General features: G+C 36.5%; 1 protein-coding gene across 1 annotated transcript; it reads left to right on the plus strand.

Annotated features, from left to right (window-relative positions):
• Window positions 1-708: 708 nt before the first annotated feature.
• cfi (complement factor I) lies at window positions 709-27,414 on the plus strand. The gene is made up of 35 exons (XM_067579417.1): window positions 709-901; window positions 1,621-1,700; window positions 1,795-1,948; window positions 2,081-2,144; window positions 2,243-2,402; window positions 3,627-3,817; window positions 3,908-4,015; window positions 5,491-5,604; window positions 7,096-7,131; window positions 7,348-7,368; window positions 8,717-8,856; window positions 8,994-9,097; window positions 9,796-9,849; window positions 9,954-10,058; window positions 10,911-11,086; window positions 11,818-11,919; window positions 12,368-12,516; window positions 14,078-14,143; window positions 17,883-18,026; window positions 19,209-19,315; window positions 19,750-19,903; window positions 20,216-20,276; window positions 20,374-20,527; window positions 20,767-20,969; window positions 21,616-21,720; window positions 21,796-21,918; window positions 22,330-22,383; window positions 22,473-22,493; window positions 23,194-23,336; window positions 23,604-23,707; window positions 24,703-24,807; window positions 24,919-25,094; window positions 25,690-25,791; window positions 25,899-26,047; window positions 27,071-27,414. Exons 1-35 carry the CDS (start codon window positions 836-838, stop codon window positions 27,137-27,139), a joined length of 3,864 nt encoding a protein of 1,287 aa, XP_067435518.1. The 5' UTR covers window positions 709-835; the 3' UTR covers window positions 27,140-27,414.
• Window positions 27,415-27,471: the final 57 nt, after the last annotated feature.

The raw sequence follows: 27,471 nt of genomic DNA on the forward strand, positions 1-27,471 counted from the left end.
AGACTAGCAGCAGGAGGAAACAGCCTAGCTCCATCAAAACTACGCTAAGTTCAGCGAGCAAGATACAACAATGCCAATTAAACCAAAGACACAAAGTTCTACTAACAACATAAATAGACACTGATTTTATAAACATTGCCAATAACTTAGAGTATTTTTCCAGATTTACACTAACTAGGGCGTGTCTTAACTGTGCAACATGGTTTAATGTATACTAATCAAAGGATGCTAACAGCTAAACAGCTGACTTCTCTAAGAATCAGACATAATTGACCGCACCACTCATGCACTAAAACAGGCAAATCACCAATAGAAAGTTACATTTAGCTAAATATTAGTTTGAGATAGAAATTGTTTGTGATGGGACAAAGATATTAGCTTGAATCTAAGACTTGTAGTCTGCTTATTTAGAGTTTCTTAAAGGCTGAAGTGGGTAAAAGTTAGCACTCTGCTTTTCTATCAACATTCCTTTACTAAACCCAAACAATGCCTTACAGCCTCAACTCAGGGCTAACATTTATTCTCATTTCTAATGTCTGTACAAATTAATGGACATGTTAACAATAGTACACTATTTTAACTGTATTTAATTCATAACAATGTGCTTTAACATGTCAGAGCGCAGTGTGTGTCCACATTGACAAGACAAGCTAATAATTGATTGGTGACATCATCAGCTAGTAGAGTAAATATCAGACCTCGTCAGTCTGTCAGATAAATTAGTCCATTAGAGACAAAACTGTCTCTGTTTGTTCCTTCAGTATAAAAGTTCATTTCTGATATCTGTCTCTCAGAGGAGAATGAGGGTATTTTTTTGATGAAAGGGAGATAAAACATGTTTGTGTTTGTCAGGATGTCATCGGCTGGTGTTTCTCTTCTCTTGCTGTTTCACTCTGTCATGGTAAGTTAACACTGTAAATGTAATTAATTGTACAGTATGGTGTATTTCCAGTACATGCACACAACAACCCTATTCTTTGTATGACATTCAAGGCATCTAAAAGCTTTCTATTACTTGTTTGAACTATGTTTTACTGTCTTTATCGCTGTTCTTACACCAGATTCATGCAAATTGAAATATTCCGATCTTATTCTGGAGGTGGACAAAATAACAAATACATTATAATATAAAGTAATCCAAAACATGACCCCAGAGTTTAATGAAAACAAACAAGTGCAACATTATATGTTTTACATAGGTAGTTGTAGTGTTCATGTTATTGTGTCCACCCCTGAGTATTATAATATATTGTAGTGCTGTACACTGGATGCTCTAACAGGTCAATCTAAATTATCAATTGGTTATCAGTTTCTTATATCCAATTTTGTTCAGTTTAGCAATTTATCTATAATTAGATTTTTTTTTAAAAACTACTTAATAAATTATGTATAGTGTCTTCTATATTTTTAATATGAAATTCCTAATTTTATATGTCTGTTTGTCTTAAAATTGATTTGTTATTTTATAGAATTGTTTAGATGGAAAATACTGATCTCTGCTCCACTTTGTGAGATTTTTTTGTTTATTCATTCATTGAATTTAACTTTGTCTCTTGTTGTTGTACCGTAATTCATCTGCATTCTGTTCAAATTCTACTGTATTCTACTTCCTCCTCGCAGGTCTTTGCACAAAGCTCTACTCTTACAGTGACACATAAAACAGACGAGTTTCTGGGACCAGTCGAGTGTCTGGAAAAGAAGTAAGACGTGTCCTCTGATTCTGTCTTTTGTTGATTTGATCTAATGTTTTCTGCACATATTCAACTTGTTCTGTCTTTGTTTCTTATTGGGCAGGTATACTCGTGAATCATGTGACCTTGTGTTTTGTCCTCCATGGCAGTCTTGCATCCAGGGACGTTGTTCCTGTAAACTGCCCTACCAGTGTCCCACAGAGGGTTTGGCCTCAGTATGTAGTCGTGGCAACAAGCGGCTACACTCCTATTGCCAGGTAACCAAATGTACTGTACTGTGGCCACTGAGCAAGGCACCAGCACCGCCAGGCTCCAGGGTTAAAATCCCACTGGAGCAGTGTCCAAAATGAACTTTTTGACTCACCTCACTGACTCACTTAATTTTCCAGGCGATGGCGGTTTCCTGTCAGTCCAAGAAACCTGTCATGTCCCACTTTGGAGAAACCTGCACAGGTTTGTTATTAAAGATAAATTCACTTAAAGGAGTTTTACACAGTAGTGTCCTCATATATTAGTCATATTTACTGTGACCTTCATCTTTCTCTCTTCAGCGGATGTACCGAAGTTCAGAGGTTCACTAGAGCAAGACACAGGAGTGGTTCGGCTCTTTGTTCCAAGCCCTGGAGGAGGTGGGGAGGAGTTACTGGTGTGTCAGGAGCTGTGGGACATGGCTGCCGCTAATGTGGCCTGCAGGGAGAAAGGACACTCACTGTGAGAGAAGATCTATTAAACAACTTGTAATACATAAACAGTAGACATACCAGCATGTATAAAGCACATGGAAACTGTAAACACATGGGATAAATACAGGATGTGTTTATCTCATGGCCGCTGATTGGTTGACAGATTAAAATTGAATTTGGAGACATGTCAAACATATATGAGTTTAAAGTATAAAAATGCATTATTTCAGTGTCCAGCTATTATAAGAGATTTTTCAAAATAAGATGGACTAACAGACAGACTTATACTTTAAAATCCACTCACAACTAAACTTTATATACAGTAATTATTTCATCTAGCAGGAACAGAGCTAAATTATATAAAATGTCCCAAAACAACGAACCTTTCCAGCTTCCCAGTTGGCCCAGGAGGTGAGCCATGTGTGTCAGATGCTCACAGGTCGTATTTAAGAATGAAACTATATATTTGTGAGGTGTTTTTAAAGATTCACGTCTTCAGTAGGAACCAATGGGCTTGGAGCTGAGAGCCACAGACAGAGTAGGGAAGTATTGGGAGGCAGGCTAACACATCGTTGGTTTTGGTTTTTCATGATTTGTTGATGATAAGAAAATAAATATCACCAGCCTCATCCTTTAACCATAACTCTAAATCATTGGCCATCAGTAGGTTCATAACAACAACAACGCTTGTGCTTTAAGCTACATTACCAGTTAGCTTCATTGTCTTTGGTGGCCTGGACTTGGGGTCTCTGCATGGGTTTATAAAGAGCCGGTATTTCTATTTAATTATCATTTAAGTAATAAAAAATAACCTTGTTTGCTCAGTTCTCAACAAAATCAGATTCAAATGGCCACCAGAGCAAATTACCATTTCCTTTTGTTTCATTCATTGAGTCTGACATGGTGTCATGCTAGCAGATATCTGTTTGAGGGGGATTATTTTGTACTGATTTATACATCTTGCCAATGTAATTTTCAGTAAAAACAGAAGCTGTGGTAGTGGCTGCTGAGAGCGGTTAACTTTGTCTAATGTCCATCACAGAACTATGTCGATTTACAACAAGTAGTACAGCTGTGAACATCTCATCCGGCTGTTTTGCCTTTTTTTCTGTCACAATGTAGCCTGATAAGCACAACACTCAACATGTTTCAATCAATGAACAACCAGGATAGATTTGACCATTATGGTGATACTGAATTTTACCTTTATGTGTGTGTGTGTGTGTCTGTGTGTGCGTGTGTGTGTGCTCAGCGGTGCGGCAACAGCTGACACCTTGTCTTACACTTCCCTGGCGAGCCACCATAACGACAAACAGTTTCCGGACAGATGTGTGAGCGTCCGTTGCCAAGGTTACGAGAACTCCCTGTCAGAGTGTGTCATCTACGACAAGACCAACATTGACAACATGAATGTTGCCACGGCAACCTGTGTACAACCAGCAGGTTGGTAATTACAGACTCTGTTATGTTTTATACTGTTCTGTCATCAGTGTGACCTTTGTGTTGTGTTTTTGTTTTTGTTTTTTTTGTCAGATGAGGAGTGTGACTTCAGGTGTGTGAACGGGAAGTGTGTGTCTCTGACTCAGACGTGTGACGGAGTTGATGATTGTGGTGACCGCAGTGATGAGATGTGCTGCAAGAGTAAGACAGAAAAACACTCACACACACTATACACACATCTGTCTATCTAGAAATGCAAAGTCAAAGGCAGCTGGAGTTGCTGTAATAATAACGATAATAACAAAAAGCACATTTCTCAATGCAACAGATGAAAAAACTCATAAAAAAAAGATGCAAGAAATCGGAATATGAAAAACAAATCAGAAAGGATTTTTTCAAAAGAGACAAATCAAAGAGACACCAACTGTTAGTATGACTTTTATCTGACAATATGTATTTTACTGATTTTGGGTGTTGGACATGTGACATAAACATTCCATAATCTGCATCATTTTAGGTAATATGATATAGCCCTTCTTGGGGGGACCTTTAAATACAAATAATGGGTTTATGGTCAAGTTTGGAACTGTTCCAGATGTGGTATGTAATGATACATAATATGTTGTGAGGTAGCTGTCAACCACTCGATCGGAGGGCTCCCAACTGACCTAGTGCCTATGGAAAACCTATGTTATTATGTGATAAGATACAGATGTGTAACCCCATATAAGCTATGCACCGACAGTGGTACGGTGCCCAGACCATCTTTGTACATGGAATGGACCCGATGGCCATCGTCTAATAAACGTCTTCAAAATAAGAACTTCACCAGCTCTTCCTTTGAACGATATCATCACACATCCTTCCTTTCACCAACAAAAAAAGTAAATAAATGATCATTAATACTGTAGGTGAGGTTAAAAAGTTTCAGAGGTTATTATATACAGTATGTACATGTCTGAAAATGATGATAGTCTGCGTCATCAGAGAACAATAAAGTGATCATAGGTGTCAACAACTGATGGCAAAACAATATGATCTATAGATAGACCTCACCCACAAATTACATAAAATTACATAAAAAATAAAACTAAATACATAAATAAAAATTTGAGAATTTGTTTTGAATCCTTTTAAGAAAACTGTCTTCTTTATATTCCCATTTATATTTATTACATATATATATATTATTATTGTTTTCTTTCTTTCTTTAATCCTTTCTTTGATTTTTAGGCACTTTTTCATTTATTTTACTTTATCAAATTTAATTTTCTCTGATTTTCTGTTTTTTGTTCATCTATTTACTTATGTACTATTTTCTATGTAAATTTCTTTCAATATTTAATTACAATATTTTAATTTTTTCTGTTTTTTTTTTTCTTTCATCCTTTTACTCATTTATTTATTTTTATGTTTCTGTCTTTTCTTTTTCAGGCAACCAGTAGATAGTTTGTGTGGATGATACTTTGTGTGCACTCAGGCTAGTTTTGGTGTTTTGAATCAGTTGTAGGTGTTTGATCAGGCGTGTGGACAGAGAATTACAGTAATCCAGACGACTGTAAACAAAAGTGTAGATGATGTGATTCTTCACAACACACATACACATAAACCCCTCCCCCCATATATCCCCTGTTTGTTTCCCAGTATGAATCAGTGTGTGGGTCTTTATCTGTCAGAATGCAGGGACTGGGCTTTCCACTGCAGCTCGGGTGTGTGTTTGCCTAAAGAGGCGGTCGGTGACGGACAGATCGACTGTCTGGATGGCGAGGATGAATCAAACAAACACACAGGTACTGAACTCACACACACACACACACTTTTGAAGATACAGATTCATTCACTCCCATTAAAATTTTTGATTTTACAGAATTGAAGTGAGCAGCACATAATGAGGAGAAAACATGTTAAAATGGTCCAAAAAAGTGGTTCTTTCACAGTTTTGAACAAACACAGACGGCAAATTGTTTAAAGGTAGTCTACTGGTTTTATTTTTAAAAAAGTGAAAGAAGAGTATGACACCATTGCCATGGATTCATTGAATTAGCTTTGGGCTACAGCTACGTTTTTAAAAAAATATTTGTTTATGCTTATGGCGTCAGAGTCCCAGGCGCCGATTTATAAATTGTCTGGCGAAATACGCTTATTATCGCTTATAGTCTCTTGTTTCTGGGGCAGCTTTGGGTTGCGCCCGACACAGATAAGACTCACAGCGAGGTTAAACCCGTTCTTTGGTAAACTGAACAAAGCTTATTTCAATTAATCAAGACCAGTGCTGAGTCTGTGTCCACTGGGAAAAGGGAGGTTCTGTTATGCTTATGGCTTCAGAGACCTAGGCGCCAATTTACAGATTATGTACATATGGCAAAATACTTTCTGAGTTTTCACTGATTAAGTCATTAACCCGCCTGCTGTCCGGGTCAATTTCGACCCGGGAGGACAACATGTGTCATTATATCCTGATATATATATACTCTTAATGGCTTATGGCAGACTGGTATATGTAAAAGTTTAGTCAGGATACTGTTTTTTGATGACAGCACATAATGACACCTCAAAATTGACCCAGGAGGACAACAGGAGGGTTAAGTGTTTAAGTGTTTATTAACATTATCAGATGGGTTTTATTTTCCATCTTATGTACATTTACATGTTTTTATGTTCATTGTATGTCTTTTTTGATGTGAAGCATGTTATTTCTTTTGTTGTAAAGCACTTTGAGCTGCATTTTTTTTTGTATGAAAGGTGCTATACAAATAAAGTTATTATTATTATTACATTTTGGCAAATGGTCTCCATTAAAAGTCTGCTGAATCAGCTGTTAGCAGTTCCTGTTTGCAGTGTAGCCATGAATGTACAGACAACTATCACTGGATTACTTTGATACTGAAGAGAACTTAAAAATGTGATGATTCGTAGTCAAGTTCTGCAGTTGAAGGGAACACTTCTAAGCAGATTTTGGAGTTTGTCACACTGAATCTAAAAATGTGTTTCCTGTCTGTGAGTTCAGATTAAACTGAGTTAAGACTCAAAGAAAGAGTTAGAGTTTTGACACAAATTGCGCCTCATGTATTTCCCTCCGTGTCCGTCTGGAGAGTCGAGTGGCATTATGGGAAGTGTAGGATCCAGTGTTTTGTTTTTTTTTATCTTGACCAATACTTGGAACTAAAATTCAGGATATCCGACACTGCCGTTTCTTGAGATTCCCTAAACTGTATCAACTATCTGAGAAAACATTGTATCTTTTCTTGTAAACATATTTTATTAATTTTCATTCCCCACAGAGCTGGCGACGGTGAACTCTCCTCTCACAAACACAGGTACGTCAGTAACCATGGTAACCCACTGACTGTCATGTAATCCCTGCGTCAAAAACACAGATTGTATCCAAAATCACTCCCTCGTTTATCATTAATCTAAAGCCCTTTTCAGACATGGAAGACATAACATTGCTGCTTCACTGATCTGTTGAGAGACTTTCATGTTAATGTTGCTTCTGTAATGATGAAGATGACGATCTGTTGTTTTCTTTATAGAGTACATCTCTCCTAAAAATGGTAAGTTGCTCCTCATGCAAATTCCTCATTCTTTTATTTTTTTATTTGGATTCCCAACAAAATGGTCACTAGTCTTCCTGTGGTCCACACAGCAACAGCAGCAATTAAAACAATTTAAAATCATATTGATCAATAAAACAAGAAAAAGCTGAACAAGGCAAATTTAAAGTTCAGAAAATAAATGATTTTATTGTGGCATGGAAAATTAATGTAGTTACTAAAAAAAAAATCTAAATAGTGATTTTTATTCAATTATGGCAGAGTAAATGCAAACATAAAATGCACTACTGTATTTATTACAACGAGTATTATATTCCACTTTTTTTTAATTTGTATTTATTTGGGCGTTTCATGTTTTATGACCAACATTTTATAGATTTTGGCTTTTATAGGGAACAAAAAAACACATTCAAAGAAATAACTGAAGTACATAAAAAGGAAAGAAATCATGCATATATACCACACATACTGTATATTTAAAGCTGCAACATTTAGTCGATTAATTAATTAATTGATCGACAGAAAATAATCAGCAAAATTTTGATAATGGATCGATCATTTTGGTCATTTCTTAAGCAAAACGTCCAAATGTTTGCTGGTTGCAGCTTCTCAGATGTGAGGATTTGAAGCTTTTCTGTGTCATACATGTTAATAAACTGTTTGATTGGACAAATTATGACATTTGAAGTCATCAGCATGAATTGTGAGGAATTAAAACATTGACATCATATAAACAAATTGATTAATCAAGTAAATAATCAGCAGATTAATGAAAATAATCGATAGTTGCTGCCCTATACTGTGTATATATATACATATGCATACATACATCATAACATATGCATTACTCAACCTAATTGATATTTAGGCATTTTAAATATTCCATGACTGTGTAACAAAATTCTTAAAATTAAAATGGTTCTCTGTAGCTGCAACAATTAGTCAATTAATTAGTCAATCAACAGAAAATAATCAGCAACTATTTCGACAAGACAAAATGCAGAAATTCTCTGGTTCCAGCTTCTTAAATGTGAATATTTTCTGGTTTCTGACGTCAGGATGTCATCTTGGGCTTTTGGAAACAGTGATTTGTCAGACATTTTTCACCATTGTCTGGGATTTCATAGGATAAACAACTAATCAAGTAAAGGTGAAAATAATCATCAGATTAATTGATAATGGAAATGCAGCCATACAACAACCCCTGCCCCAAATAATACGTTTAAAAATCATTTTGAAATTGTTTTTGACTAAAAGAAAATGTCTAATTAATAAATAAAACTGCCAATTAAAATAATAAAACTGCCAGTAGTTGCAGTTTAAAAGATGTTTAAGCATGTTTCTGTAGAAACAAGGGTCACCAGAGCGCACATGGAGTCCCAGGTGAACTGTGGGGTTCCTAAAACAGCCAGAGACGATATCGAGGAGGAGGAGCTAGTAAGAAGCAGACGCATCAAGAGAGTGGTGGGAGGACAGCCAGCAGCGCCGGTCAGTTAGACACACACCTATATGTCTGTTGAATGTGATGTCATCATCTTTATGGCTCGATACTGATGACTGTGAACACGGTGGAGCTGTTATCTACTGACATCTGGCCATTCAACTGTCTGTTTATCTGTGTGCAGACTCAGATCCAGTGGCAGGTTGCTATAGAGATGAACAGGAGACTCCAGTGTGGAGGAGCTTATATCGGAGGCTGCTGGGTAATCACCACCGCTCACTGCCTTGAGTAAGACCGAGTTACTTCCATTGGGGACGGGGCAACATGAACACACATGAACTTTTTTAAGTTATTAAGATGAGAGAAGAAGCTTAATTAACAAGATTAACAAGCAGCAGTGAGTGAGTTGAAAACTTTTTTTGAAAACTTTATATGTATATATTTATATATAATTTAAGGTAAAGAAGCGCTTGTGCAGAAGAGGCAGGAAGCTAAATGAGTTCTCCTCACAAGATCAACAGAATTACCCTACCTAAAAATAATGAGGGGTGAAAAGTAGTAGAGTGATGGTGAAAATAATTTAAAAATAAAAACAATACAATAAAATTAATAGTGCCTTTGCAATAGTCATTGACAATAATATTCTTTTAACTCTTAACCCTCCTGTTGTCCTCCCGGGTCAATTTTGACCCGGGAGGACAACAGGTATCATTATGTGCTGTCATCAAAAAAACTGAAATGGTTTTCAAAACAGTATCCTGACTAAACTTTTACATATACCAGTCTGCCAAAATCCATTAACATATTTTCCTCTGATCTCAACTATAGTTAAAATAATTCATAATTTCTTAGTCAGGATACTGTTTTCAAACCATTTCAATTTTTCTGATGACAGCACATAGTGACACATGTTGTCCTCCTGGGTCAAAATTGACCCGAGTACAACAGGAGGGTCAATAAGTCTCTCGCCCTTTTCTCTCTTCCAGGCCCAACCCCTCTCTCTCCATACAAACTCCTGGTCCAGACAGCAAAACCAAAAAGTAACTATCCGTCTATCTACTTCACATTTATCTGTCTAATGTTGTGTGTAGTGAACCCAAATGTTTTAGCTGAAGCTTCTCTCTCGCCTTTCTCTCTCCAATAGGCCTAATGTGGCTGCTTTGATTGTGAAGTTTTCTCTTTGGAAGAGGGCGAAAGCTCAGGACTCAACCGACGTAGTTCCTGTTCAGGATGTCCACATCCACCCCAAGTATGAATACCTGTTTGTGTGCATGTACAGTATGTATTGTGATGATGGGCCCAACATATCTCAGTATTTAACCCAGAAAACAGCAGAATATTAATTAGATTAGGTTAACATAGTACTTTTTGGATAGCACACCGGGCTTAACTGTCAATATGTTGAGTTTTGGCTACTTCACTTTCCAGAGGAATTTACAGCAGGTTGTATGAAATCACTGAAACAAAAATGTTTAAAAGCATTGAAAAAAAGGATATTGATTCAGAGCAGGATGTTTATTTTGATCAGTCACATGTGAACATCATGCATCAAAGAAAACAATTTTGTATTTTTGTATTTTATTTGAATCCTGAATTACAGTTTGATTATTAAAGCAAAAGATGGTCTGATCTGAAGTGAAGTGAAGTTGTAAACCGAGGGAGGTATGAGAACAGATTTATGCTAGCTATTATAAATGACAAAAGAGCTAGACTCTAAATATTTTTTGTACCTGTGAGAGTGATGATATCAGATAAGTAAAGTATAGTTTCGTCAGCATAGAGTGAAATTTGATGAGATGTTCATTTTAAAGTTGCGGATGAAATACTGCTCATAATTATGAGATTACGGCCTAAAAAACAAAGACAAAAACACCAGGGAGAGTAGACAACCCTGTCTGATTGGATTGTTGCAGCACTCAGGTGTAACATAGCAAACTCTTGCAGCATTTATTGAAGCAGATATAAGCAGAGAAACATTTTAAAGCATTACTTTAGGTAAAAATGAGATCAATAATATAAACTGTAACTGTAAAACATTAAAGTCACACTAAAACTAACAATAGTTCTGTAATGTCTTACTCACCCTCTTATTCAAATAAAGGTACAACCCCAACACCCGTGAGAATGACATTGCTCTGGTGCAGCTGATGAAACTTCCGTTCAGTGACGAGTGTTTGTTGGACAACTCAGCAGTCAGCCCTGTCTGCGTTCCCTGGACCCCCAGGCTCTTTCATCCCAACCACACCTGCACCATCTCTGGATGGGGACAAAATGCAGGTAAAAGAGCCACTGCATTTAATCTACTTCCAAACTTGTAAAGAGTAGAAATCCAAATTCAAATTCAATTCAAGAAATTTATTGGCAAATACAGGTGAGGCTGAGAGGATGTTTGTCATTAGCTTTAGAGGAAGGCAAGTTTTGAATAAGTAGAAATGTTGACTTGTTGGTGGCTCAAATGGCAATCCATCTAATAGCCATATTAGATATTTAACTCTAAGTAAATATTTTACTTTAGATAAACATACCAATCAACCAACACTGAGCTGCTAGCATGGCTATAGGTCATATTAGGTGTGAAAAGTTTGGAAGTTAATCCATGTGCCTCAGGGTGATGGTAAAAGTAGGAGATAAAATGAGGAGACATAATGTCACCTTTCTAATTTCTTTAACCTCTTATTTTATTACTGTTCTTTTTATTATTCAATTCTCATTCTGTCTCTGTGCCTGGTTAAATATATCTCATTGTTATCGTTGTATTTTTGATTATATGTGTTTTTTGATCATATTGTTTTATGGTGCAGACTCAGTTGAGAAATTATGAACACTTAGTGTATTATATACAAAGGTTTATGCAACCTGAACTAAACAGGAGAAAGTAAAGAAATGTAAAAATTTTACTGTTGTACTTTTAAAATGTAATAAAATCAAATATGATGGTCAGATCCACTGTAATTCTGTTCCTTCTCTACCTTCCTTCTGGTACTGATGACTAACTTTTCTGTCTATAGGTGGCAGACTGTCTCAGGTCTTACAGTGGGCCAAAGTTTCCCTCATTGAAGACTGTCAAAGATTCTACAATGACCGCATTAAACCCGGCATGATCTGCGCAGGTAGGTGTGGTTGTATCCTGGTGCCTTTAAGTGGAGTTGTGTTCAGTTGTGGTGTTACCATCCAGAATTTGGCCCTCCCAGGAAGAAATCAGCATCAACGCTGTTTTGATGCATGGGCTTACCAGGGCTCAAGCCCTGGTCCCAATGATATCAAGGGGCCCATAAGGCTCAGGAAAAAAATAAAATAGAATTTGCAGGGAGGGAAAAAAAACTCCTGCCTCCTTTACGTTTCTTTGTGATGTCTGGATTTAGAGCGAAATGAAATATCACCTAGTGTTTAGTATCTCTGCTGCTGCTAAGATGAAACTGGAGGCGCCGTGTTTGTTTTTTGTGGGCCCATCCATAAAAACCAAATGCCCGGCCAGTTACTTTCCTCTGGCACCGAGACTGGTTGTTTTTAGTGTGTTTACGAAACGAGTCCATTTGAAGTTTGACTTTGTGTTTGCAGGTGATCTGGACGGCACTGTGGACGCCTGTCAGGGGGATAATGGAGGCCCTCTGGTGTGTGAGGATGAACTCGGTGTTTCTTACTTATGGGGCATTGTAAACTGGGGGCAGAGATGTGGCCAGTCGCAATCACCTGGAGTTTATACACAGGTAAAATACGGAAGTGTGGGGGAATAAACCTTCTCTCTTTATGCTTTAATATGTTAAAGGAACAACATCTTGCAAATCATCAACCAAGGCACACTGTCAAAATAACGACTTGCCGTGTTTGAATTCCCCATCAGTCATTGAGGATTGATTTATCCATTGGATGTAACATTGGATCAATCCTGGTGTTGTAGGTGAATCTGTGATCTTTCCTCTAGTGACACCATGGCACCAGCTCATACACAAGAAATGTTAAAATCTCACAACAAAGTTGTAATCTCTTTACAATCCCACATACAGTGAAATAATGTGCCTTTAAACTATTCACACTTAATGCAAATATCTGGAATAGTAATATTAAACTGATGTAGTCTAGTTGGTGTTATGTAGGTGCCCATCAGCCAATTGTATTGTAGTAGTCTTAATCTCATATTCACAGACTCACAGTTTGTCTATGTGCCTCAGCACATATCGCACCCCAGTCATCCAAGGAAATATCCTCCTGTATATCTTCCTTCCAGGCTTTTAGCCGGTCAGGAGAGGATTCAGATGACCAGCATGTCATAAAACAATGAAATACACCCTGTAATATAACATTTATCAGAGATCAATCATTCCATTTCAGAAAGAGGTGGAGGAGTTAATAATTGGTTGCAGGATGTAGTTATAAAGCTTCTATTAAGTAATATAAGTATTTTTAAGAAGTGGCTATTGGAAACATGTAATCAGATTTTTATCTTGGAACATATCTCCAATTTTAGTTAGACCTTTGATGGCCCAACTATTCCTGGTTTAAATTGGTCGTTTCCCCAAATTGGACTAAAATGGGACATTAAGGAGTTTTCTCCTAGCAATTCTCGAATACTGTACCAGAATTTCATCTCAATCTCGGAAGATTATATTCAATATAAATGGGTTAGATGTTTGCTCCCTAAGCTTTTTAATATTTGTAGAGTACATGTATGTGTTAAGTGTTAGTTTAGGTGTAAGTGAAAGTGATTTGATGTCTATCCATGCTGGGATTGGCTCTGAGAAGTAAGTAAGGAAAAGTAATACATAATAGCGCACAATTGCACGGCCCAGTAGTACCAGTGGAAGTTTGGAAGTTTGAGTCTCCCTCTGTCAAATGGCAAGTATAATAATGTCAATCATAACCTGTGTCGTCTATTATTCCATATAATAATAATAATAAATAATGGGATAATGACAGAGGTAAAGGTATATTTTGAAACAGGTACAATAATATTACAGAAATTGGCATATTAGACCATCTTTCTATTAATTCATAAGAAATGTTAAAATCTATTTGGGAAATTACTATGAAATTTACTGAGCACATTCATGCTTCCCAGAGTTTAAATCCTTTTCATTTTAGGCACTCCATGATGTTTTCCTTAGCGCCACCCTCAGGACAAAATGTCAGCTTTTACATAAAATAACACTTTTATTTATTATTTATTTATTTTATTGACTCTATGACCTTTCCTCATAGGAGGGCATTAGTAGGATTTACAATCTTGTTTTGTAAAGAACTACTTATTAATCATAATCATTTTTCTTCCAGGTTGCTCATTACTTTGAGTGGATCAGACAACAAACCGGCTGGCCTTCTGTGACCAAGTTCAACTCCTAATAACACACTCACATAACAAGCCACATAGGGATTACATTCATATTTTACCTTGTCTTCAGCTGTGTATTGATGTAATTCTAGCTTTCATTTCTCATGTTTTAGGAAATTATTGATTTGTTTCTGACAGTTATTTTAACCATTTGCTCTGGATGTTTTGTGTGGGTTTATTAATGTACATTAATTAAATATTGTGTTGTAATTTTGTAGCATTTAATATACTGTTATTACCTGCTTGATCTTATGTTTGGTTGCATTATTTCTACTGTTAGCATTATTCAGCAAGCAAACTAGTACCTGCAAAGCTGCCAGATAAAAACATGCTTTATCTGAAAGAACAACAGTGACTGTCTCATAATTACTCACAAAAATGGTTGAATTTCATGGAGAAGTGACATTTAGTTTCTCCACACAATCCAGTTCATACCACAGTACAAACATCAGACAGACAGACTGATGTTTAATGTACCATCCAGGTATTCACAATATGAATGTATGCAGATGATGTAGTTTTATTTATTTGTGGAAGTATGAAACAGGGAGTAGCTTAGAAATTAACGGATGCTATGTCAAATATCTGAATGGTACGTTGCCTCTTCATTTCACCTAAACATTACCACATCATGTATTTCAGCCATGCTACCAGTATGGCTCTACGGATGGCAATGTTTATCTGTTGGTCTGTCCACCACTTTGGTCCAGACTAAAATATCTCATCAACAATTAGATGGATTTCTATTAAATTTTGAAAAGACATGCATGGTCCCCTGAGGATAAATCCTAATAATTTCAGTGATCCTCTGACTCTTCCTCTAGCGCCACCATGAGGTTAACATATTGTTCATAGTGAAATATCTTGACGACTATTGGATCAATTGCTATGAAATTTGATACTGACATTCAACAGTAATCTAGTATAAATTCTAATAACCACCACAAGGTTGACATTTTTGTTTTTATTGAAATATCACGACAACTTATGGGTGGGTTGCCGGGAAATTAATAACTTGTCATCTAACATCATCATCAGGAAAAACTTTTTATTGTCCACTTCTTTGGATTATGACCAAATACCTGCAGAACTTTGTGTCACTAACATGCTAAACCAACATGGTGAACATTTTACCTGTTAAACATCAACATGCTAGCAATGTCAATGTTAGTATGTTAGCATTTAGCTCAAAGCACTAATAATTGCACTAATAATAATCCAGTAATCATTGATCATTTTAAGTATTTTATGGTTGAGTTTTTCACTAACTTTGGACTCATCATGCCTTCCACTGCAAAACACATGTATACAGTGATTCTCTGGTCCCAAACTGAAGTTTCCATATTAAAACCAACAGACTTACTCTTTAAACAAGCGTTGCTAGTACTTTTTAACAAACCCAATTATTATCACTACTGTCATATCATTCTGAGGTAACTTTTGTTTAGTAAGGAAAGTTTCAAACGGTATATGGATTTGTGTCACATATTAAAGATCCTCTTCATTAAACTAAACTGTTTCCATGGTAACAATTGTCCCATTCAGATGCCCACAAATCTGGACAGTCAGTTTTAGATTGTTAGGAAAAAGTGTTGTGGTACATTTCCTTTGTAATATTTTTCATCTACTTTGTCAGTTTTTAGTTGTGTTGGGATTAAAGGTGAAAATTAGCTCTTGTGCTAAACCAACACATTTATGATGTTGTAACAGATTAATAGATGTTGTAAAATTTCAGTATTGCTTTATGTGCATTATCTCCAGTAAATAAACAATTGAATAAATAGTTAAACTCCTAATAACACACTCACATAACAAGCCACATAAGGATTACATTCATATTTTACCTTTGTTTCTGACAGTTATTGAATGAATAAATACACGAACTGACAATGTCATCAATTAGTCATTGCCTTGTCTTGCCAGTTATGACACACAAACACACATTGATTCATCTTATTGATCGTGTGTGTGTGGGTGAGGAAAAACCCAGATACCAGTAACCTGAAACAACAAGAATGAACTTCACAACTGAAACACAAATATGTGTTAGGTTCAAATGTAACTTTGGGAGGTCAGGGGTCTAAGTCAGACTTCCTCCTACAGACACGTGCAGATTAATTATATTGGAAATTAAATGACCAAGAAAGCAAAGATGTTGATACATAATAATTGCAGCTTTGTGATATTCTCAGTTAAGTATTTTGAAATGCGCTTCTATTGATACAACGTTGAACATTAACTTGTTTTGCTTCCATCCATCTATTTATCCTGTTCAGGGTCGCAGAGGGTTGCAGCTTGTCCCAACATGCAGAAGCCTTTTTTCCAGCATTTTGACACATTTTGACTAGTAGGAACAGCAAAGGTGTTATTACTATGTAGTAAACCTCAATAACTGACTCCTGAATGTATGGCACTCTTGCATTGTTTGCGCAATATTTGTTGTTGTTTTTTAACATATATTTTTAGTTTATGTTGTTACATTTGTGTTGGTTGAATTTTTATTGTTTTTGTATAATTTCTTTTTTTTAAGTAATATAAGTTATACTTTAATAGACCATCTGTTTTTCTTCTTGTATACGTCGGGAGGTCACAGTGGGGAAACATTTCATTGCCATTGGTACGTTTAATGTTTATGTGACCAATAATAAGTAAATGTAAAACCTAACCTAAAATTAACAAGGGCTCTGTTTTAATCAGGTGTCCCTGTGAACCATGATAAGGTGACAGTGAGCAATTCATTCAAGTCATTGGGAAGGTGTGTCCAAACTTTTGACTGGTACTGTATCTCAGACTTTGCTTCAGTCAGCTGGATAAAGTTATTGATCTGATCTCTGATATATTTAAGAGAGTCCCTCGTCATTTGGTTTTGGTGGATGTATGAAGGCTCTACTGTGCCCACTTCAATTATGAATGAGTTAATTGTTAATTACTATAAATTAATATGAAGCTACGTAAGATTTCAATAAAAAGGGTAACTCATTCAAACATACATGATGCAATCAATAAAACACATTGAATGTTGTGATTGAACATTGTGCTCTGAATTGAATATTAAATGAGGTTGTTAATAGTTCCACACTATTTTTCTATCATGAAGAAATGTATTTTTAAAAGTTGCAGAATTTAACAAGTAACAATTCCAAGTACTTTTATCACCTGCATAACATAAAGTTATAATAAAGTTGTATGCCAGAATGTGTTATATTAGGACCCTGAAAATGAAGCAGCAAAGTGGAATTCATTTTACCATTTACACCTGTAACATGTAAAAAAAAAAAAAAAAAAGAAGGACATTAATGTTTATTATTAACACCTGCAGGAAAATGAGTCTCCAATTCATCTGACTTGCATTTTTCTCATCTGTTGAAGGAAACAAAATGCAGTCAGACAGGTCGGATTCAAACCGCAACCTTCGGCACTGACCACTGAGCCGCCCACATATTTGTGTTTTCCCATATGCACTTAAACAACCCCAGCTCTTTAGTGACTGTTGTGTGACATTTACAGTACATGATCAGTCAGCTGGATGAATCAGGACACAGGCTATGTATACACGTGTGTGTCCACATTGGCAAGACAAGCTAATGATTGATTGATCATGTCATCAGTGAAGAGAAGAGATAATCAGTTTGTCAGTCAAACTGCTCACTTACAGAGAGAATGACTAGCTCTGTTTGTATCTGCAGCTCTGCTTCTGCACTGCAAAAATAAATTTTATCATTAGTTTGTTCTTTCTTCCATTAGTAGAGATTAACAATATTTTTTGGCCGAAGGGAGAAAAAGAAGAAAACGTTTTTTGTGAAAAGCCAGTTTGTGTTTGTGTTTGTCAAGATGAGATCCGCCAGAGTTTCTCTTCTCTTGGTGTTTCTTTTCGTCTCTCGTTCTGAAACGGTGAGTTGACTCACGTTCTCCTTTACCTTGTTATTTAGAGTGTTCAAAAACATTCCATCACTTTCTTCTTCTGTATTTTTGAAACTTTTAACTGTTTTTATCACTTGTATTATGTAGGATTTCCAATCCAGATCAGTAAGTTTTCAGGAAAAAGATGGTTTGTAGAATGATATTGTGTTGTATGGTTACAGATGGGTGCATGAGCGTAGATTTGGGTATAAAATCTGTCATGTCAATTATAAATACAAATTTTAGTCTCAGTTTTTCAAGAAAATTAGATGTAAATGTCTGTTTAAAATCACAGTAAAAATATCCTGTTTTAGGCAGGTTATATCAGCAAATACAGATAGTGGAATATATAGTGAACCTTTTGCATAGTCAGGCTCTTTATGTGTGTATGTGTGTGCATGAGAGAGAAAAGACAGACAGACAGCAAGCACACATACGCAACAGTTTACTTTGGCCGTCTGACAAAATGTGTCCCTACCAAAGTTAGAACCAACACTACGGCCTTGGTTGAGTATCCTTAGTACGGCTGCAGAACTACAGTATACATGTAGTGTTCCAGAATATAATATACTTTATTATAGTGGAGCATGGTGATCTGTATATAGTCTGTATATGGTTCAGTGTAGACCATGGAACCACCAACAGTTCTAGGTCAGACGACAACAGAGACCTAGATGAGAGGTTTAGAAAGGTCAGATATGTAAGAAGGGGGCCGACCCATTGACCCATTGCCTTAAAAACAAACAATAAGATTTTAAAATCAATTTTAAACTCCACCGGAAGCCAATGAAGAGAGGCCAGAACTGGAATAATGTGGTCTCTATTATTATTAATGAGTTAATTGTTAATTACTATAAATTAATTTGAAGCTACGTAAGATTTCAATAAAAAGGGTAACTCATTCAAACATACATGATGCAATCAATAAAACACATTGAATGTTGTGATTGAACATTGTGCTCTGAATTGAATATTAAATGAGGTTGTTAATAGTTCCACACTATTTTTCTATCATGAAGAAATGTATTTTTAAAAGTTGCAGAATTTAACAAGTAACAATTCCAAGTACTTTTATCACCTGCATAAAAATTACTTTTACAGTAATAAAAAGTTATATATCATCTGCAAAACAAATACTTTTACAGTATGTAACACTTTGTAACACTTTAACAGGACCCAATCCAACAAAGCACCTCCACGGTCATCAGCCCATACCCTACAACCCCTACAGTGCCTGAGATAGATGAATTTCTGGGTCCAGATGAGTGTCTTGAAAAGAAGTAGGTGCTCCTTACTCTGATTGGCTGGGCTTTTTCCTTCTGCTATTTTCTCTTTTTTAGTTTCTATGACATATTTCCACTTATCCTTTTGTATTCTTACATTCTTTATTACTTATTGTTGCCATTGGTTAGTCAGTAAAGAACCTAAAGGCTGCCTTGTCTGACAAACACTGCTACTGAGTGGTCAGTGCAGCAGAATCAGACAAAAAGTAAACGCGTTTGTTTACTAGAACATTGAAGAAGTCTTTATTGTCTTTGTTAAAGTATTCTTCATCCCTGAGAGCTGTTTGTCTCTCACTGAATTTCCATTTCACATCATCTGTAATTCACTAATAATATGTGTGTAAATAAAGTCAAATTAAGGTTTCTCATCCATGTGATCTGTATTTATATACATATATTTATATATACATACATATATATACATTTATCAGGTTAACTCGTGCATCATGTGACCTGGTGTTTTGTCCTCCATGGGAACGTTGCATTAATGGACAATGCTCCTGCAAACCGCCCTATCTGTGCCCCACTGAGAATGTCCATCCAGTTTGTGGAAGGAACAGTAGGAACTACCGCTCCTACTGCCAGGTAACTCGTGTGTAGGGTTTGGTATCAACAGCTGGTCTGGAATTGGGGTTAGTCATTTGTAACAGATACATAGTTCTCTAATCTGCTTATCAGTTTCTGAAAATGTATCTACAGTGATGATTTTCGGACCTACTGAGTTCTCTTTTCAAGAATCAGAACCAGGTGGTATCGATCCTTATTACAGGTGTTCATTCCTGGCAGATTACAATAGGGAAACACATAGATCATTTGTAAATGTAATTGGTTTTGTAAATGAAACTTGTATCATTTAAGTGCCAAATTTTCTTTTTTCAGTGTTAATATGTTTTCCAGGTGATGGCTGTCTCATGTCGGACCAAGAAACCTACCATGTCCCACTTTGGGGAAAATTGCGGTTTGCACTCATACATTCAGTTCCTTGTGATATTTTTGGTATCACTGTCATATTCCTACTTATTGCCAATATAACCTTTATGTCTCTCTTACCACAGAGGCTCAAGGGTTCCGCAGTTCAATAGAGTCAGACGTAGGAGTGGTCTGGCTCTTTGTTCCTGACACTAAAGGTGGGGAGGATTTACTGGTGTTTGAAACACAGTGGGACATGGCAGCTGCTAATGTGGCCTGCAAGGAGCACGGGAACAAACTGTGAGAGGAGATATATTTACATAATGCAAATGAATAGTGTAATAGCATTTATAAAGTCACAAAAAGTAGACCATAAACTTATAGGATAAATATACATTTACAATAACTGGTAGCCAACAGTAGCTCCATCCAAAATGAAAAAATATACTTTCTAACAACTCCAAAGCTGTCATACTACATTTTGCTAAAGATGTACAGTATACTAACGATGAGCCTTGTGTGCATGCATGTGTGTACAGTGGTGCAATGTCTGTGGGTTCCATGCCATACATCGACTTTGCGGTCCATAACCAATCTAAGGAGGTCCCATACAGTTGTGTTACCATCCGCTGCCAAGGTTTTGAGAATTCTCTGGCTGAATGTGTGATCAGCAGCAAGATACAATGTGACACAATGAATGTCGCTACTGTAACGTGTTATGATGAATCACAAGCATCAAAAGGTCAGTAAACACTGATTCTACTCTAGTCTTTTCTATCTGTGCCTTCAGTAGATTGTGTTTACTGCATGCACAAAATAAATCCATATTAACTACCCACTATTTGGGTATTGATGACTGTGTAAGTAAAATTCTTGTTACATCAGTCACTTGTGAATAACAACCCAAGATACCTAAAGTCTTCCACTCAGGGGATCTACTTATTTTACCTCTTTTTGTCTGGCGTCAAACATGGTCTTAAACTTTGGGGTATTTATCTTTACCCTGACCCCATCACATATGCTAAAAGCTGGGATGTGGAAGTTCATGGTCCAAATTAAGCCAAAAGGACGCCAGCATTTCTGTGTAAAGGAGATTTTAGATTAGCCTTACCAAACCGGACATTGTCCAGGCATCCTTGATATCTTGTCCGTGAATATGCCAAACAGGAGAGTTTATCTGTGATCATCCAGACTCCTCTGGCTACCTGAGTGTCTGTGATCGTTTAGACTTAACCGTAGGGAGTTTTCATGGACCTATCACATGTCTGGCCTCTCATCTGATACCTGCTTTCCTTGGGCTCCTGATTATTTTGCTTTAAGGACCAATGAGGGACACAAACCTCTCCACTATAATCAGGGTATCATTTTTTTTTGTCTGTGTGTTTCAGAAGCGCGTAACTTCATGTGTGCTAATGGCAAGCGTGTGTTTCAGAAGCAGACGTGTGACGGAGTTGACCACTGTGGCGACCGCAGTGATGAGATGTGCTGCAAAAGTAAACGAAACACATGGACATAAATGGATTTAATAACATCCCATCTTTCACAATGAGAATTATTATGTGTGTCAGATTGCAGGGATGGTGGTTTCCGCTGCAAAACAGGGGTGTGTGTGCATAAAGATGCAGTTGGTGACGGACAGATGGACTGTCTGGATGGCGACGATGAATCAAAGAAACACATCCCTTCTACAGGCAAGAGATACATACATACTGTCACACAAACATTTTTAAAACAGTTTCCCAAACCTCATTTCTTCACAATCAATTCTAGAAATCACTGAAACTTTTGAAGGATTTCTGGTTTGTTTGTTCACCTTCAAAAAAGGTTTAAAAATATGACGAACAGTCTTGATAGTTCTATCAGGCTTCACCTGTTGTCAGCCCAGTCGACCCAACAGACAGACGAAAGCAAAATCATTTCAAAAATGACATTAAAAGTTACATTTTAAAAGTGGTAACATAATTTTGGGGGAGTTTTTCGGGCAATTCTGTCTTTTCTGCATCCTTGAGTATTTGGGTTTCTTTGTTGGTTTTTTTGTTATTGTTTTGTTGTTGTTGTTGTTGTTGTTGTTGTTGTTTTGAATTTTTAATATATTTCCACAGAATCTCCCACAGAATCAAGGGTGTCTGCCCGACGACTCAATCCCTCAGAACCAGGTACTCCTGTAACTGAGTTGTACACAGCAGTGATTATAATGCTGTTGTTGGTGGTGTTGATGACGTTTGTTTTTTTTTCTTTATTTCAGATTATATCTCTCCCAAAGAAGGTACGTACCCTCATGATGGACAATAAGTATACTATGTGAGTAGCAGTTGGTGACACTTAGGGATGTCACCTAGTAATATCAGAGGTCGTAGTACACTGTATGGCCAAAGGTACTTTTCTTTGGGGTCTGTTTTTCATGGTCTCATGTGCGCCTCTCAGTTCTGATGAAGAGTATTCTTAAAGGACCAGTGTGTAGGATTTAGTGGCATCTAGCATTGAGGTTGCAGATTGCAACCAACTGAATACTCCTCCCCTCAACCTCGCCCTTCCAAGCCTGTAGGAGAACCTACAGTGGCCACGAAACTTACAAAGGTCCTCTCTAGAGCCAGTGTTTGGTTTGTCAGTTCTGGGCTACCGTAGAAACATGGTGGTGCAACACTGCAAGCTCCATGGTAGTGGACCCTCTCCCTATGTAGATATAAAGGGCTCATTCTAAGGCAATGAAAACACCATGATTCTTATTTTCAGGTGATTATACACTTCTTAAAACATACTCATGAATATTATATTCCATTTCTGCCAATAGACCCCTCTAAATCTTACACACTGGTCCTTTAATGCAAACAGCTTGTTTCTCTCTTTCCTGCACAAAGACACCCCCATAAAGAAATGCTTTTCCCTGTTTGATGTGGAATCAACCAATCACCAGACCAAATCTGATCACAGCTGGATATGAGTTTCAACTATGTGTCTGTGTGTAGAAATAAAGGCTAGCAGAGCGCAACTGGAGTCAAAGTTGTACTGTGGGATTCCCAATGCGGCCACCGTGGACGATGAAGTAGTGGAGGAGCGACGCAGCTCTGGCCGATTCAAGAGAGTGGTGGGAGGAGTCCCAGCCAAACCGGTCAGTTAGAAACACACCTGTTCGTCTCATTACAGTTACCAGTACATCTTTTAAAGCTGCTATCATTATTATCATCACTGTGTATATCAGTGGTTCCCAAACTTGTGAAGGTTTGGGAACCACTGGCTGATATAATATTCCTATGCTGGTGTACTCACAATGTCATGTACGTACATGCTGTTCATTTATTAATATCCCGTAATAAATGGCACATACTGTATTTTTCTTGTAGTTTCAAATATAAAGTGTTCTTGTTTCTTTCCACAGACTCAGATCCAGTGGCAGATTGCTCTGGAGGAAAACAAAAAGATTGACTGTGGAGGAGCTTATATTGGAGGATGCTGGGTCCTCACTGCTGCTCACTGTGTCAGGTAGGGCAAGACTTTGAGGTAGAGGTAAAGTTAGAGGAGGTAAATGATGATGCAGTAGTATTAGTATGAAGTATTAGTGGTTGTACCTTATTGGCCTGAATATAAGACGATCCCCTCTTTTCTTTCTAACCAGTCTTGTTGAGACTTTCTCTGTTTCCTAGAGATACTAAATGAAGAGTCCTCATTCTTGAAGCCTTCAAACATGAAATAATGCTCCTTCCATGAAAGCAGAATGTAAGTCCCACATTTGTGTAACTGGTCCATTTTCACATTTTCTCCTGTTAGGCTCGCTCACTGTAAGCATTTTTCAGACTGTCTTTTCAAGCTCCTCATCATGACATTGTGTGACGCTGGTAATTCTTTGTTGATGATTCTGCAGTTAAGCCCTCGGGAGATGCTTCCCATTCATTTCTACTCGTCAGGAATTTATTTCCACCATAGCAGCACGTTAATGAGTCATCACAAACTCCTGAAGGTTAAATTGGGCTAATGTAACTCCACTCAACATTTAGGCTACAAACAACTCATAATGCAACACATACATAATTGTCTGGTCCTCTAATATAATACAATTTCTAGGAAAAAAAACATTGTCTTATATTTGGGCCAATATTGTAATTGCAGTAGTTGGGTCTTAGAAAATAAAGTAGTTGTAATGGCGTTCACAATCATAATAGTACTTGTGGGGATAAAAGTAGCAGCAATGGCAGTTGTAAGCAGTGTATTTTTAGTAGTTGAACATGTATTAACAGTATATAAACATTTAATAAATGGTTTATAACAAACTATAATGTACATACAAGTACATTTTAAGTGTTTGTCAGCAATTATAACTTCTCCCATGAAGACATATTTTATATTATTAAAACTGCATTATAGTGTGTTATAAACCATTTATTAACAGTTTGTATACTGCTAATGAATGCGAAATAGTGGGACTTAAAGTTAAGCGTTACTGTGATGATAATAGTGCCTCACCCATGTCTCTTTACTAGGCCCAACCCTTCCGCATTCATGGTGAAGTTTTCTCTCTGGAAGAAGTCTAAAGCTCAAAACACGACTGACATTGTTCCTGTTGCACAGATTCACATCCACCCAAGGTATCTATCAATTTATCTAAAATCAATCATTACACATACTTTATGTAAACATTAATATTAAAATGATGTCAATAGAATAAGCAAAAGCTACCTTTGAATGATGTCATGCAGGTACAACGCCAGCAACTATGAGAACGACATTGCTCTGGTGGAGCTGAAGAAGCTTCCGTTCAGGGACGAATGTGTGTTGGACAATCCGGCCATCAGCGCTGTCTGTGTTCCCTGGTCCTCCCAACTCTTTCAACCAAACCACACCTGCAGCATCTCTGGATGGGGACGAAACAGAGGTGTATACATTTTACATGTACATGTCCAGCTTTCATGTCAACCACAAGAAGAACTATAACAATAGCGCAAATGAGCAGGTTATTATACCCAAGACTTCTAGTAAAACTATGTAAAAAAATATGTATACATAATTATAAATATGTATTATTTTTATGCATCAAGTGGTATGTTTATAATCAGATTTTCCACTCAGATGCAATATTCAGATTTTTTTTGAAAAATAATTTTGATAATAAGCCCGATCTGTATGTTTATATCATAAAATTGCATTTCATGGAACAAAATTCTTGCCATGTGTCATAATTGTTACAAATCACTACAGTAATCATATGGCAATTATAAGATATAATGTATATGATATATGATAAATTCATCATATTTATTTTGTGGCATGAAATGCACTTAATAGCACTAAAGTTGTGCACAGAATAAATTTTGTTCCAGAAAACATGGATTCAAAATGAATTTTATGGACTATAAGCTGCATAAAAAAACTTCATATGTTGCACCATGGGTTATTTATTTTATTTATTTATTTATTTTATTTTTGTTCAGCTTGATTTGATGCTTAAATAACAATGTCTTTGTTCATAGAGGGAAAAGCAGCTCGGGTGTTGCTCTGGGCCAACGTATCCCTCGTGGATGAATGTCAGAAGTACTACAAAGATCGCTTCAAACCGGGCATGATGTGCGCAGGTGAGTGGTTGATGATCTATATATACACTCAAACACACAGCTTTATGAACATTGTACAGGTGTAAATCTGTGTGTGTGTGTGTGTGTGTGTGTGTGTGTGTGCGCAGGTGATCTGGCTGGCAGTGTGGACTCCTGTCAGGGGGACAGCGGAGGTCCTCTGGTGTGTGAGGATGAACTCGGTGTTTCTTACCTGTGGGGCATCGTCAGCTGGGGAGAGAGGTGTGGCCAGCCAGGATTCCCTGGAGTTTATACACAGGTAAAATACAGAGAAAAACACCTGTGTACATATATAAATAGGGAAAATACATATACACATATACAATATACACAGAAAAAAAAAATCATATATACATAGGAAAATACATGTATACATATGTAAGCATGGAAAATACATGTATAAATGTATATATGCACTGGAAATAAACACAAATATACAGATAAGTAAACCTATATACACTAAATAAATACATTTATACATATGTATATGTACGCACATATGCACAGGAAAAATACATGTATACATGTATAAACAGATAATATACATGTATATATATATATACACAGAAAAAGAACACAGTATATACATAGGGAATATATGCATGGGGAAAATATACATATACATGTATACAAATATACAAAGAGACAATACAAGTATATCTATGTACACTGAATAAATACCGTACATGTATACATGTATAAACAGGGAAAATGCATATATACATGCATGCACAGAGTAAAATACATATTTATAAAAGTTAAACAAACATACACACAGTATATACAGAATACAGGAAATACACAGACACAAATACTTATACAAGTGTAAAATATATGCTGCCATTATAGTGGTTTCACATACAGTGTAATACAATATACTTTGAAATATATGATGCACAGCTACTGTAATTGTACTGTTGATTATATATGATTAATAAGGTATAATGTATGTACACTTGTGAGTTTAATAGATGTTCAAGATTTTTCCTCTTGTATATTTATATCTTACTGACACTTTGTATCTAAAATATGAACATTTTATTTATGAACTGTAGAAAGTAAATTCACATAAAAAAAGAAAGTAAACATACACAGAAAATTCACATGGCTTCTTTGCTAATGATTAGCTAATATTTGATCACTTCAATGTCAGATTTCAATTAAATCAAAACAATTATTCATCCAGACAGTAAAATATTATTACAAACAAATCTGTAGCGCAGTTAAATATTACATGGTGACGCTGTGATGATATGAATTCATCTCTCTGCCTCTCTGACAGGTTGCTCAATACTTTGAGTGGATCAGACTTCATACAGGTTGGTCTGCCGTCACCAGGTTCAACTCCTGATGAGCTGACCACACACACACACACACACACACATGCACATTTGTACTTATTAATACTCAACTAATCAAAGTTGAGTATTGATTAAAGTAGGATTTCCCCGACATTTCACCTTTACTACGGCTGTGTGATGACGGACACTTTGATTACTGTGAATAAAAGTTTTAATTGTTAAGAGCTGAAGTGTTTTTATTGTGAAAAAAGATTGTCTACATTAAAGGTTCACAATTTTTCAAGTGTCTTATACCAACAGTCAGGAGCACAAATGAACATTAAAGCTGTTTTTCTTGCTGTAATCATTCCTCCTGTTCATACTGACCATTAGAAGATCCCTT

This window comes from Thunnus thynnus, chromosome 22 (genome assembly GCF_963924715.1).
Source record: "Thunnus thynnus chromosome 22, fThuThy2.1, whole genome shotgun sequence".
NCBI classification, from domain to species: Eukaryota; Metazoa; Chordata; class Actinopteri; order Scombriformes; family Scombridae; genus Thunnus; species Thunnus thynnus.